This window comes from Salvelinus sp. IW2-2015, linkage group LG27 (assembly GCF_002910315.2).
Source record: "Salvelinus sp. IW2-2015 linkage group LG27, ASM291031v2, whole genome shotgun sequence".
Classification (NCBI taxonomy): domain Eukaryota; kingdom Metazoa; phylum Chordata; class Actinopteri; order Salmoniformes; family Salmonidae; genus Salvelinus; species Salvelinus sp. IW2-2015.
Window position 1 is genome coordinate 11,906,495 of NC_036867.1, and position 14,769 is coordinate 11,921,263.

Below are 14,769 nucleotides of genomic sequence, written 5' to 3' on the forward strand. Positions count from 1 at the left end.
TTCTAGTGTGGACACATACAGGCAGGCACCTGTTTGTATGCCCAACTACTGAGACCCTGGTACTTCAGTCAGTAGTCTTCTTCATTGTGTGTTTGCAATAAATAAAGCCTAATTTTGAAGATTGTTGGTTCGAAAGTGGATATTAAATACTGCACGATGTTGAGCCCTTTTCTGAGGCACCTAAGTTGGCATTCCAATTGTCCGCACCTTTTAGATTTGTATTATTACCCCTTTCATATACAGACAGAAATCCAACTTTTTTACCATACCAGCTTCCTTATACCGTCTTTTGTTTATATCAGAAAGGGGTACTGTGTAAAATGTCCAGTTGCAACTTGATATGTATAAAAGGAGGTAGACCTGCAAGAAAGTGGTAAATAAGGGACTGTTTGAAAGCGGGTCATATAAACCTAAAGTTATACCATGTCTTCTGTCTGAAATGAGTAGGACTAGATGTTATGGGAGGATTCTAAAGCATTAGGCTGGTACAGGTAAATACCTGAGGGAGTGGATCGGTTTTGTGGAAGGCAGCACCTGCATTGCCCCAGGCCGTGTTCACTCTTCTGTGTCTTAGGGTCTGTTTGGTGTCATGGCTTTGAAGGGTATTGTTTGGATGTGTGCGTTAGTGACCTATGAAAGCAAGTCTGAGAATCACTGAAAGGCACATCTACACATCACTTTGGTTGCTCTACAGCTTCCCGAGAGGATGACCTGAATAGTATCAATACTACTGCACTCAACTAGCCTGGTCCCAGATCGGTTTGCGCTGTCTTGCCAACTCCTTTGGTATCCATGCACGAGCCCAGGCATTAAAACACAACCTACATCCACACAAAGTCAACCAAACAAAAAGCAAAACAAAGGATTAGAACATTACACCACTCCTGCTTTTCAAAATGTAGTTGCTACGTTTGCACGTTGATCTATGGCATACATGTTCCGGTATATTGTGGCTCTATGTTAAGAATAGGCCGGCCCTAGGCTATAACTGTTGAGTTCAGCGTTTTCAAAGCAGGCTGGAGGAAGTGAGATGGATGAAGGCCAGGTTCAGTAAATACCACACACCCCTGCACTGAGTTTTGTCCTGCACCCTACGTCTCTGAATGGCTGGTTTCACGTGCCAGGGCCAGGGGAAAAATCCCTGGCCCAATGGCTGACTGTTGTGGCTCTGTTTATCACCATGGCAACTGTAAAAGTAGTCCCATGAAGTCGTGTTTCGTGTGTGAGACACTCCACATGCCACTGAATCAAATTCCTGCCTAAGGGGGATGCATTTTACACTCACACTCTGGCAAAATTCTTATCATTTGACATAAATGGATGCAAGAAACATTTTCATATGAAGATCGTGGTAGCAAAACCCATAAAACTATCCAACTCATTGCTTTAGATAAACAATATGTTTGGCATGATGTGGTCAGGCCCGTAATGTTCCACTATAATGCAAAGCTGATGTAAACACAAACCATTCACAGTAAAGGATTTCCCCCTCGACTTTTCTTGTGTTGGTGGCACTTGAGACGAGACTTGCATCCAGCCAGTCTTTAACGAGCTTTCGTCCAGCTACTTGCATAACATGGACGCCTCGAATGGTGCAGGCTATATTCAGTGGAATGAATGTGGTAATAAGATGGTCATCAGCAATGCATGGTTGGAGGGAACATTCCATCACTGGTTTCCTGTTCTTTTCTTGGTCGCTGCTGGAATAGTAGATTAGAAAGACTGCTTTAAATAAGTCGGACTCTAAATATGAACACTTATCTGACCGGCTGATAGACTGACATTTTTGTTTTAGTTTACGTCATATGAAGTACCCTTTTTCAGAGGTGTTCCTCGTTTTTTTCACCTAATGGCAATATGTGAAAATTTTCCCAGATTCACTTGACAAGCAGTGAGAGTTGTCCAAAATGACTGCTGTTTCTTTTTCTTTTGGAGCAGAGTTCCATTTCTTCAAGATCACCTGATTCCAAATCTGATTTAAATATTGAACTCTTTGTCCCCCAATCAGAGTGCTTTGCTAATAAGTATCCAGGCAGAGTCTGTCCTATCCAGCACACTGCACTTAAGATAAAGCCTTTGCCAAGCCCTCCTGTGGGTTTGTTTACCATAACCCATTAAAAAAGTGCCCGCATGGCACCCGGCTCTCCTCTTATGTAATCCCACTGGGGAAAGATGAAGGGAAAACGGGTTTAGATGGGGTGTGAAAATAGCTTGTAAAGACGATGGAATAAGCACACAGCCTTTGGAGTAAGGTATAGATAGATTAAAAGTGTCTCTGTACTGTCATGTGAGCACTATGTTTGTGTGGAAAGGGCATGCTTTTAAACATTGTGTCCAAATGGCCTTTACATTCACAGAGAATATGTGGTGGCTGCCTTATGTGTGGTCCAACTTAACCATATCCACCCATGGACCTAGAAAACAATCCCAGCTATTTCTGTCCCTCAGATAGTAGGCATGGCTGCCTTTGTCTCCCCTACGCTAGAATGTGTAGTTTGTGGAATTTCTCTAGCGCTTAACCTGTGTGTGTGTGTGTGTGTGTTTGGTTCATTCAGAATCAGGTGAGAAAGAGAGAAGGGAGGGTTAAAAGAACTCATCTGGCCGCCCAGCCAGATGTGTGTGTGAGTGTGAGGTGGGTGGATGTGCTGGTGCGTCAGTCTGCCCCAGCTCTGCAACACTCTCCACTGAGTGGAAACATCATGTGGCTGTGGGAAGCACAGAGGAACAGCCCAGCTTCCCAACACTGAGAACAGACCGGGCGAGAGAGGGAACAGGGGGAAGTAAAAAAGAAACTCGGAGTAACAAAGACTGAGACGCTAGTGAGACCATCTCAGAGTAGAAGAGGAGAGCTCCACTGCCTGGCTTCCTTCTTTTTCTTTGACGGATATAAAGCCGTATTGCTGGCTATGCCATGCTGGCCCAGAGGAACGGGGGCGTCTCCGCCGGAAGCTGTGTGACTACGGTGCCCCTGAAGGATTGCCCTGACCTGGTGGATCTGCTGGATGTAGAGGTGGACTGCTCTCCCTCGACGGGGGACTGTCCCTGGGCTCGTCTGGCCGGTTTTGAAGGCTGCCTGTCGGAGCCCTACTGCCTGTGGTTCCAGCTGCTAGCCCAGGCTTACTGGGGGGACGTGGAGCTAGGCCTCAGGGGGGAAACAGACAGGAGAGTGTCCTGGGGCAGACTCCAAGAAGCATCCAGGAGGAACTGTGTTCGTTCCAGGGTAAGGCGCCAAGATTTCGGAGGACTTTTCGAGTTCACCCTAATGCCTTTCGGATTGCATAAAGAGCTTGATCACAAATCCTGTGTTAAAAGCAAGTAGTAGGCTCTTTTAGTAGAGAACCGTTGGCAGTGCGTTATTGAGTTGTAATACGTTGACCTGTGCTGAAATATGTGCCCAGGCAGTATCAGTGGCTTGCAGCTAAGCGTATTGTGTAACATAGTAAGGATTTGTAAGGGGTGGGGGGGGAAACACCGTGTGTTGTCTCAGGAATGTCGCGTGCCTCATCCCTTGCTCCAGTGGCAGGGTAGTACTGTTTCACTGACCTGTCTTTTGTAATGCATATCAGTACAGTACTTATTTATTTCAGATTTATATTATTATTATTATTGTTGTCGTTCGTTGGAATAATTCAGTTATTGTTTTGGGCAAGGGGAGTGCAACGCTATATTTTCCTATGATGTGAATAATGTCATGTGTAGTTGCAATGACCTGTGGTCAGAGGGGAAGCCATTAAGCTAACCGCACCAGAGTGACTCACTATGGCCTAGGAGGACTGTGAGGAGAGACTGAGTCGACAGGTATTGGACCCACAACTACACAGCTAACATACAAATGCACAGCACCCACATGGCAAGTAGCTATAGGCTATTTTCCGACATCACATTCAAATCTATATTTAATGGCTGTTGCTGATTGGTGCAGCAGAGAGGGATTCCAAAGCGGAGGTGTTGACAGTTTTGAACCTGTGCTGATGGGGAATGCAAGTGTAGATGCCTCACATGACTGTGTCGCATATGGAGGGGAGTTCTTAGCCAACTAGTCCCGAGTGACACTATTTTTCAGGGTGTGGTGGGATGCTATATTCCCTCATGAATGTGATCCCCAGTCCTACCCTCTTCACTCAAAATGGCAGTCAGCAAGGTGTGTAAAGCTACGTGCAAAGAACTTTGGAATTTGTCCGATTTAGTTGTTTGAGGGTTAGCTAATCCTCATTGCTTTGGTTTCTTTCACTATGACTGCTGTGCCAGCCACAGTCCTGAATGCCCTGCTCCCTGTTCTGCATTGCTGCCTCTCCTCTCCTTTTCTATAATTCAACATGTTAAATATAGAGATGGAAAAGTGTGTGTGGGAATGGTCTTGTTCTTCTATTGTTATGGGGACCTGAAATCCCCTAAAGTCCCCACAAGGATAGTAAAACAAGGAATATTCTCAAAGGCTATTTTAAGCTCAGGGTTTAGGTTTAAGGTTAGAATTAGGGATAAGCGTCAAGGTTACATTTAGGGATTAAGGTTAGGGTTGGGGTTTAGGGAAAATAGGATTTTGAATGGAAATAAATGTTAGGTCCCCATGAGGATAGAAAAAAAAGTGTGTGTGTTGGTGTGTGTGTCCCCGCAAGTGTTTCTATGCAGAGCTGCGGGGTCGCAGTGATCTCACCAGGCCCACAGTTATACAGGCCCAGCCCATTCTCTTTGAGGCTCCTACATCTGCTGTAGACACACACACACACACACACACACACACACACACACACACACACACACACACACACACACACACACACACACACAGAGAGAGGTGTGGGTGGGAGAGCTAAGGAGGACAGAGAGAGAGGGGAAAGCTTAAAGAAAGAGGAGGGGAGGCAGTGTTTTTGCACTGGAGAAGAAGGAAAAAACAACCTCTGCTCATAACCTGTGGAGAAAGCTGGGCTGAGGTTGCAGCGAGGACTGTTTGGCAGGCCCATGGTTGGCCCGTAGTCACTGCGGTGCTGTCAATGGCGACCACTAACGCACACCCTGTGGCGGTGTGGGCTGAGCGAACCATCAGTTTGATAATGAATCTGACTTAAGTCTTATGGCGCAGACAGTATACGAGAGGCAGGCAGGAGGACATCGTGTGGCTTTCTCGTTGACTTTGGGTTGTGAAATACTGTAGCGCTGTTTGGAATTTATGTGATAAGAAGGTCAGGGGATTCTTTATGTGGTGTTGTACATGCCTGTGATGCATACCAGGCAGGATAGATTACAGTTTAGGTTATTGTGTGTCTGTCTGTGTGACGTCATGTTCAGGAAAAGAGTGTCTCTTATAAGTAGGCTGGGGTGAATCACTGTTTTCTCTGTGGTTACCGTTGCCATGATATATGTTTGAGACTTGTGGAAATCCCTGTTTCGTGTACACAGCTTAGTTCCATCTACAACAGTGTACAAATGATTTGTTGCGGACGGAGCTGTGGCACGTAGCCTTAATGGATCTGACAACCGGCTCTGTTATGAGAAAATAAACGAAAGTGTGTTGAGCAGGATGTGAACCTTTTCAGTGTTCTGGGATGTTGGAGCTCTGTCTCGCACTCAACAGCATTCAAAAGTTTGTCATTATACAAAATGGCATTTCACTGCTCTTCAACCCAGCCAGCACCAATCTCTTGTTGCGTCAAAGTGTGATGTATTCGCCTACCTTGAATTCAATTGGAATAGGCTTAGCCGCTCTCTGACTGCACTGAACACGAAGTATACAAGTAATTCCTCACGAAACCTAGGCCAAAAAATACCTTGATTTTGGGGGATTTACACAAAATATAATCCATAGAAAAGCCCTTTGGAGAAACGATTGACATACTGTATATTTGACATTTTGTGTGTATAATTGATCAAAGTCGGAATATTTATTACATTTTGGTCTTACCTAGGCCTCCTTTAAAACTCCTGGGCCATGCCCTGTCCCTGAATGAACTCTTTTGTTTACTTTCTTACCTTCCTGAGCGCTCGGTAGAACCGTAGCCATGTCAACAAACTGAATCTTATTCCATTTCACGTAACTCCGCTTGATTTAGCCAAATGAACTCTCACTCTGTCAGATAAACAAGGTGAGAGAACAAGATAAATGTGTAGCCATTGGCTGCTGTTTTATCTCCGAAAACAGAGCACTCTTTGTTTGAAATAAAGCTTCTTTACTGTCTTCAGTGACAAGGAGCACATTGAGAGTAGCCTGGTACAAGATGTAATGGGAATTTGATGCCATGTTCTCATCACTTGTAAATTGTTGCCTTGTGAATCTGATGACTGTACTGTTAAGATTGATTATGTCAACACTACTGAAGGTCTCCTATTGGGAGACCGGAATGACACTGGACTTGTTCATGTTCTCCTATCTGACCAGGTCCTTAAGTCTAAATATTATGGGTGTGCTGCTGAGGTCATGTCTGACAGTGTTGCCATTTCTCCCTCTTTTTATTTTATTTTATTTATTTCATCTTTATTTAACCAGGTAGGCCAGTTGAGAACAAGTTCTCATTTACAACTGCAACCTGGCCAAGATAATGAAAAGTAGTGCGACAAAAACAACAACAGTTACACAAACAAACGTACAGTCAGTAACCCAAAATAAAAATCTTTGTACATTGTGTGCAAATGTAGGTAGGTAAGGCAATAAATATGTCATAGAGGCGAAATAATTACAATTTAGCGTTAACACTGGAGTGATAGATGTGCAGATGATGATGTGCAAGCAGAGAACTGGAAGGAAAGGCGGCCAAAAAGTGTTGGCTTTGGGGATGACCAGTGAAATATACCTGCTGGAGCGTGTGGTAGGGGTGGGTGTTGCTATGGTGACCAGTGAGCTGAGATAAGGCGGGGCTTTACCTAGCAAAGACTTATAGATGACCTGGAGCCAGTGGGTTTGGCAACGAATATGTACTGTAGCGAGGGCCAGCCAATGAGAGCATACAGGTCGCAGTGGTGGGTAGTATATGGGGCTTTGATGACATAACGGATGGCACTATGATAGACTACATCCAGTTTGCTGAGTAGAGTGTTAGAGGCTATTTTGTAAATGACATCGCCGAAGTCAAGGATCGGTAGCATAGTCAGTTTTACGAGGGTATGTTTTGCAGCATGAGTGAAGGAGGCTTTGTCTTTCTGCTGCATCCTTCACGGTTTCAATCCATTCAAAACACCTTCTCCCTCTAGGATGATAATAGAGGAAAAGGGTAGTCCACTTCCAGATAATGTTTTCTTCTGTAACTGAATTGGTAATGAGCTTACTTTACATTAACAGAAGTATGTAAGAGGAAAACGTGTGAATCTACCTGTCCTACATTGAGTGGATTATCTCAAAGGTAACAATAACCACATTAAAAGTCTATCTCTCCCCCTCTCTGTTTCTCTCAGGCTAAACAGAAGGATGGGCGTGACCAGAGCGAGGCATCTGCGACGGGGTCCCCGGTTGGGGTGGAAGAGGAGCCCTTCTCCTGGCCGGGCCCCAAGACACTCCGGCTGCAGCGCACTTCGCAGGGCTTCGGCTTCACGCTGCGCCACTTCATCGTCTACCCGCCAGAGTCAGCCGTCCACTCTTCCCTCAAGGTGAGAACATCATGACCGTACTCAGGCAACCTTAGTGAACATACAATGCATTTGGAAAGTATTCAGACCCATGACTTATTCCACATTTTATGTTAAAGGTTATGTTTTATGTTAAATGTAAAAAATCCTCACCAATCTACACACAATACCCAATAATGACAAAGCGAAAATGGGTTTTCAGACATTTTTTTCAAATGTATAAATAATGAAAAACGGATACCTTATTTAAATAAGTATTCAGACCATTTGCTATGAGACTTGAACTTTAGCTCAGGTGCATCCTGTTTCCATTGATCATCCTTGAGATGTTTCTACATCTTGATTTGAAAAGGCGCACATCTGTCTATATATGGTCCCACAGTTGACAGTGCATGTCAGAGCAAAACCCAAGCCATGAGGTTGAAGGAATTGTCCGTAGAGCTCATAGACAGGATTGTGTTGAGGCACAGATCTGGGGAAGGGTGCCAACAAATGTCTGCAGTATTGAAGGTCCCCAAGAACACAGTGGCCTCCATCATTCTTAAATGGAAGAAGTTTGGAACGACCAAGAGTCCTCCTAGAGCTGGCCACCCTGAGGAATCGGGGGAGAAGGGCCTCGGTTAGGGAGGTGACCAAGAACCCGATGGTCACTGACAGAGCTCCAGAGTTCCTCTGTGGAGATGGGAGAACCTTCCAGAAGGACAACCATCTCTGCAGCGCTCCACTAATCAGACCTTTATGGTAGAGTGGCCAGACGAAAGCCACATAATACACCGCTTGGAGTTAGCCAAAAGCTAAAGGACTCTCAGACCATGAGAAACAAGATTATCTGGTCTGATGAAACCAAGATTGAACTCTATGGCCTGAATGCCAAGTGTCACGTCTGGAGGAAACCTGGCACCGTCCCTACGGTGAAGCACGGTGGTGGAAGCATCATGCTGTGGGAATGTTTTTCAGGGACTGGGACTGGGAGACTAGCCAGGATCGAACGAAAGATGAACAGAATAAAGTACAGAGATCCTTATTGAAAACCTGCTCCAGAGAACTCAGGACCTCAGACTGGGGCAAAGGTTCACCTTCCAACTGGATGACCCTAAGCACACAGCTGAGACAATGCAGGAGTGGCTTCAGGACACTTCTCTGAATGTCCTTGAGTGGCCCAGCCAGAGTGATGAAGGCGAGTGATGAAGCACGTAAAACATAATCTGTCCTCAGTTGCAACACTCACTACTGAGTTCCCAACTGGGAAAGGGGGATACCTAGTCAGTTGTACAACTGAATGCATTCAACTGAAATGTCTTCCTCATTTAACCCAACCCCTCTGAATCTGAGAGGTGCGGAGGGCTGCCTTAATTGACATCCACGTCTTCGGGACCCAGGGGACAGTGGGTTAACTGCCTTGCTCAGGGGCAGAACAACAGAGTTTTACCTTGTCAGCTTGGGGATTTGATCCAACAACCTTTCAGTTACTGACCCAATGCTCCTACCCGCCAGGCTCCCTGCCTCTGGAAGCATCGTCAGCCACTATAACTGGTCTTCGCGACCTTCATGAAAAGGGTTTCCATGGCTGAGCAGCCACACACACACAATGTCAAGCGTCGGTTAGAGTGGTGTAAAGCTCGCCGACATTGGACATCTCTTCACAATCTGGTAGTCCGACAGACTAACCTGGGTTTGGCGGATGCCAGGAGAACGCTACCTGCCCCAATACATAGTGCCATTGGTGGGGAATAACAGTCTGGGGCAGTTTTTCATGGTTCGGGCTAGGCCCCTTAGTTCCAGTGAAGGGAAATCTTAACGCTACAGCATACAATGACATTGTAGACAATTCTGTGGCAACAGTTTGGGAAGGCCCTTTCCTGTTTCACCATGACAATGCCCCGTGCACAAAGCGAGGTCCATAACAGATGGGTTGTCTAGATCGGTGTGGAAGAACTTGACTGGCCTGCACAGAGCCCTGACATCAACTCCAGCGAACACCTTTGGGATGAATTGGAACACTTCAATTGCCCAACCAGTGCCCATCCTCACTAATGCTCTTGTGGCTGAATGGAAGCAAGTCCCTGCAGCATTATTATATTAATGCCCATGATTTTGGAATGAGATGTTCGCCGAGCAGGTGTCCTTACTTTTGGCCATTTAGTGTATATACTCTACATGTTTTTATATTTTACCTTTTTTTAAACAGGGAGTCACCATTGAGACCAGGGTCTCTTTCACAAGGGAGCCCTGCACATACAATTCATAGACCAATAATACTGTACTACTTACATTCAACCATATTTCTATAATATTAATCATCAACTAATATGGACCAATTTGTAGAGGAAGACTATGGGTTACAGTTGTCAGTGTCCTACAACACTGAAATTCACCAATATCTGGTAGTGTACAACAGTGTTTTGTAGTGTCATCTTACCTGGGAAGGGAGCCAGAAACACCAACTGAATAACATCAATATTATGCTGCTCCGTGCATTTAATCCTGCTGTCCCAGCAGTTCCTGTCTTAATGGGCCGCCGTTCCACGGTTTTCAGTAAATACCGGAATACTCAACCTCTTCTAGTGGGATAGTGCTTCCGATACCTCCATCTGATTGTTTCAAGCCATGTTTTTTTTTTTTTAAGGGATTTACTGTTGTCGTTAGCCAATAAGTCTCTATTTGGGATTTTTCTAACAATCAATACATTTGTAGAAGTGATTTGTGTTTACCTTTGCAAGTGTATTTTGACACTCTTTTCACTGTGTTAAAAGAGATCTTACACAGAGCACTTATTCTCTGTCCGGTTGGATTTTGCTATGGCACTGCCATTTAAATTCAAAGCTGAAGCACTCCGGCCTTGATGCTGCAGTGTTGTATCCAGCCGTACCGGTGCAAAGGCCCTCCCTTGTGGCACTGTACTGCGTTGGCCTATTTTCTTCTTTCAAGTAGAATTGGGTTGCTTTGTGTTTCTGTATAATCACAGTTCAACTCTTATTTGGAAAATCGGAAACTTAACTTAATTGAGAGTTTATTGGTTCTCAGTGCATTAAGACATAAAGAGCAATATGTCTCCATCAGTAACAGTTGCCACGTGGTCATAATGCCCATTTCTAATGCTCCCAGAAATGGCATTAGAGTTGGCAGAGCTGGCAAGGCCAAGTCTTGTCCAGCTTTTAGCTGAGGCTTTCTAATTCCCTTCTTACAGTAAGATGCAGCTAAGAGCTTCTGGGAAGTACTCAAATTAAAATGTCAACATTAGATTTCAGAGTGATTTTAGACAAAGTCTTTGCTAACATAAAATAAACCCTGTAACTTTGTAGAAATTTGATCTTTATGAAATTCTCAGAATTCCATCCGATGCCATGATTACATTTTATTTAACTAGGCAAATTCTTATTTTACAATGACTACCTAGGAACAGTGGGTTAAATGCCTTGTTCAGGGGCAGAACGGCAGATTTTTACCTTGTCAGCTCAGGGATTCGATCTAGCAACCTTTCGGTTACTGGCCCAACGCTCTAACCTCTAGGCTACCTTCCGCCCCATCATGTATTCTAATTACTTTTCGGAGCTCTTGAGTAATCACAGTCCCAGTCTTTCTGAAACTGGGTTAACTTGAAGAAGGTCAGCCTGTCTTATAGGATCGCCAAGGGAAACTCGGGAGTCTTAAAAGAATATGTGGAGAACATATGTGTTGCTGCGGGGTTACGGGATTAGAACACTCATGTGGGTGTTTTGAACCCGCACTTGAAGGAAATTAAGTATTTAAGCTTGAAGGATATCAGATAAAAACAAACAAATCTAAAGTAGCTTTTTCTAATCAAAATGTTCAGTGACGCCGACGCGTAGAAGAACTGCGCCTTCGTCACGTTTGTCTGAATCTACTTTAATGTTGCATATTGTGGTTTATGCCAATTAGTCTTGTTTAATGACAGTGAAAGCCATTTTCTCTTTTCTTCCAGAGTACAACACTCAATCACTTTATCTTCATTGAGGAAAACCCCAGATAAAATGTGAATGCAAAAAATGTCTGACTATCTTTTCTCTCTTCTAGGATGAAGACAATGGCAGTCGAGGTAAGTGGACAGCATGTATATCAAGTTCTTGTTGAATTTGTAACTCGACTCCCTCCAGACTTTGAATAGAACATCTATAAAAGAAGACTGATGGTCACTGATCAGCAAGCAAGCTTCATCTCTTCAGTGTTGCACATGGTCACTCACAAACCATTCAGATAAACCTTCTCATTCAACAACAGCATTTTGCAACGTGACACAACACTGCACTCTTGAATGCACTTCGTCCCTCACTGTATCAACGAAGAGTCACGCCGTGCTCTTACACAGGAGAAAATCTCCAGCAGCCACTGCACCACTCACTCTGGCTCCTGACCAATCCTAGACAAGTGTTTGGTTACTCCTCTAGTGTAGTGCACTCTGAGAATTGCAGTGAGATCACATTCCTAGTACTCAGTGGCGTGATAACAGCAGATCTCTCAAGCTAGATTGAAACCTGCAATTGATGTAGTAGAGCCAGTGTACTGTTATTCACTCTCCCTTTAACTCCTTAAATGTCACGACAAGAGGAATCAGATTAAAAGGAAGTAGAAAATCATCTTAATGGTTGTTTAACCTTCACTGCTTCAAATGAATCAGTGGTGAACCAATTCAGCATAGAAAATAACCAGTTTCAAGTAGGACTGATGATTGATCAGGTAGTTTATAACCAAATGTGATCCGTCAATCAGCTTTCCCAATGGTCTATCTTCGTTGAGCTATACAAAATCCATCAATACGGTCTGAACAGTAGTCTTTATAGCGGTTAAATATGATTATAAACCGGTGGTTCGAGCCTTGAATGCTGATTGGCTAAAAGTTGTGGTATATCAGACTGTATACCACGGGTATGACAACATTTATTTAACTGTTCTAATTACATTGGTAAACAATTTATAATAGCAATATGACACCTCTGGGGTTTGTGTTATGTGGCCAATATACCACGGCTAAAGCTGGGGGTACACTACACGGTTTTGGCCACGATTTAGCTGTCCCAGATAAGTATTTGATATCAGAAAAAAAATCCCCATGTCATTGCCTACTCGGGGTCCACGGTTGTCACCGACGCACATTTAATGTGAGCGAGTCAAAGACGCAATCTGATGGCTACCAATCTCGTCTTTGAGCAGGCCCAGACGTCCCGCTATTTAACATTTATTTTATTTTATCGCCACAAAATCTGAAATGCTCTTGTGTGAGATGTGCAAAGACAAGTTTTGAGAATGGTGATCAGCAATAGCCAATGAGAGCTCGCCAGAGAAGAAGCCAGTGAGATCATGAAGTTGTTTCACATCACCCAGAATGTGTAGACTCTCCAGCAGGAGCGATCACTATTACTACTAGTATGTGTTTGTACTTACGTTTAACCAAAGATGGTGTCAAATCGTTACAGCTCTGAAGTTCACAAGCACTGTTATTCAATAAAAAATGCCAGCTAGATGTTTCAACTCTGTATGGCAAGTGTGAATGTCTGACTGAATGTTTTGAGGCTGCTTTGAGCCACAGCTTGTAGCTACGTTACAATCTAATCGCCTTGTTTTCGCCAGACAGTGTGGTATGGAGAATCCTCACGACCAAGTGAAGAATCTTGTAGTGTGTGACCCCTCCTTTCTGTTTCACATTGTTTAGTGTGCGCACCACTACGTTGGCAACACAACAAAACTTCAGGGAAGAAGGTTGTTTAATGTGAGAGACTCGACCATGTTAGGATTTTTGAAGTCATGTAGTGTCCACCCAGCTTTAGGGCTGTATTCAGGCAGCCCTTTGTTACGTTACAGCCTTATTCTAAAATTGATTAAATTAATATTTTTCCTCATCTACACACAATACCCCATAATGATAGACAATGGTGCCAATTTGAAAAATAAATTAATTAGAAATGCCTTATTTATGTAAGTATTCAGACCCTTTGCTATGAGACTTTAAATTGAGTTCAGGTGCATCCTGTTTCCATTGATCATCCTTGAGCACAGTGGCCTTCATCGTTCTTGAATGGAAGAAATTTGGAACCGCCAAGAATTTTCCTATAGCTGGCCTCCGCCCAAACGGGGCAATCGGGGGTGAAGGGCCTCGGTCAGGGAGGTAACCAAGTACACGATGGTCACTGACAGAGCTCCGGAGTTCCACTGTGGAGATGGGAGAACCTTCCAGAAGGACAACCATCTCTGCAGGACTCCACCAATCAGGCCTTTATGGTAGTGTCCAGACGAAAGCCACGCCTCACTAAAAGGCACATGACAGCCCGCTTGGAATTTGCCAAAAGGCACCTAAAGGACAAGATTCTCTGGTCTGATGAAACCAAGATTGAACTCTTTGGCCTGAATGCCAAGCCTCACGTCTGGAGGAAACCAGACACTGCTCATCACCTGGCCAATACCATCCCTATGGTGAAGCATGGTAGTGGCTGCTGTGGGAATGTTTTTCAGCGGTAGGGACTGGGAGACTAGTCAAGATCGAGGGAAAGATGAACGGACCTCCGTTGGTGCGAAGGTTTCACCTTCCAACAGGACAACGACCCTAAGCACACAGCCCAGACAATAAAGGAGTGGCTTCAGGACAAGTCTCTGAACCATCTCTGGAGTGACCTGAAAATAGCTGTGCAGCAACGCTCCCCATCCAACCTGACAGAGCTTCAGAGGCTCTACAGCGAAGAATGGGAGAAACTCCCCAAATACAGGTGTGCCAAGCTTGTAGCGTCATACCCTGGAAGACTCAAGACTGTAATCACTGCCAAAGGTGCTTCAACAACTGAGTAGAGGGTCTGAATACTTATGTCAATTTAATATTAAAGTTTTTTATTTTTAGTACATTTGAGGAAAAAAATCTATAATCCTGTTTTTTGCTTTGTCATTATGGGGTATTGTGTGTAGATTGATGAGGGGGGGACGACGATTTAATACATTTTAGATTCAGGCTGTAACTCAGTAAAATGTGGAAAAAGATAAAGGGGTCTGAATACTTTCCCAATGCACTGTACCGCACCCCCTCGGGCCTTATTACTTAAATATACTGTGATGGCTTGAGTCTGCATTTGAGCTAGATAGACAGACAGAGATCAATAGCAGCTGCAGTCTATAAAGCTGCAGGTAGAAGCTCTTTTCTGCAGTAAGCTTGTCAGTGTTGTAGCTTTGTATAGTGCGTGAGCTTGGCAAGTCCTCCCTATCCCACAGTGCATC

The 14,769-nt window shown here is 44.3% G+C and overlaps 1 protein-coding gene across 4 annotated transcripts in view; it reads left to right on the top strand.

The window, feature by feature from the left end:
• The window catches only part of arhgap21a (Rho GTPase activating protein 21a), a 99,135-nt gene that overhangs the window by 39,593 nt on the left and 44,773 nt on the right, over positions 1 to 14,769 (top strand). For all 4 annotated transcript variants that reach the window (XM_023972273.2, XM_023972275.2, XM_023972274.2 and 1 more), the window contains exons 3-4: positions 7,384 to 7,575; positions 11,590 to 11,611. In XM_023972273.2, the coding sequence (XP_023828041.1) occupies positions 7,384 to 7,575; positions 11,590 to 11,611 (214 nt within the window). The remainder of the gene's footprint in view (positions 1 to 7,383; positions 7,576 to 11,589; positions 11,612 to 14,769) is intronic.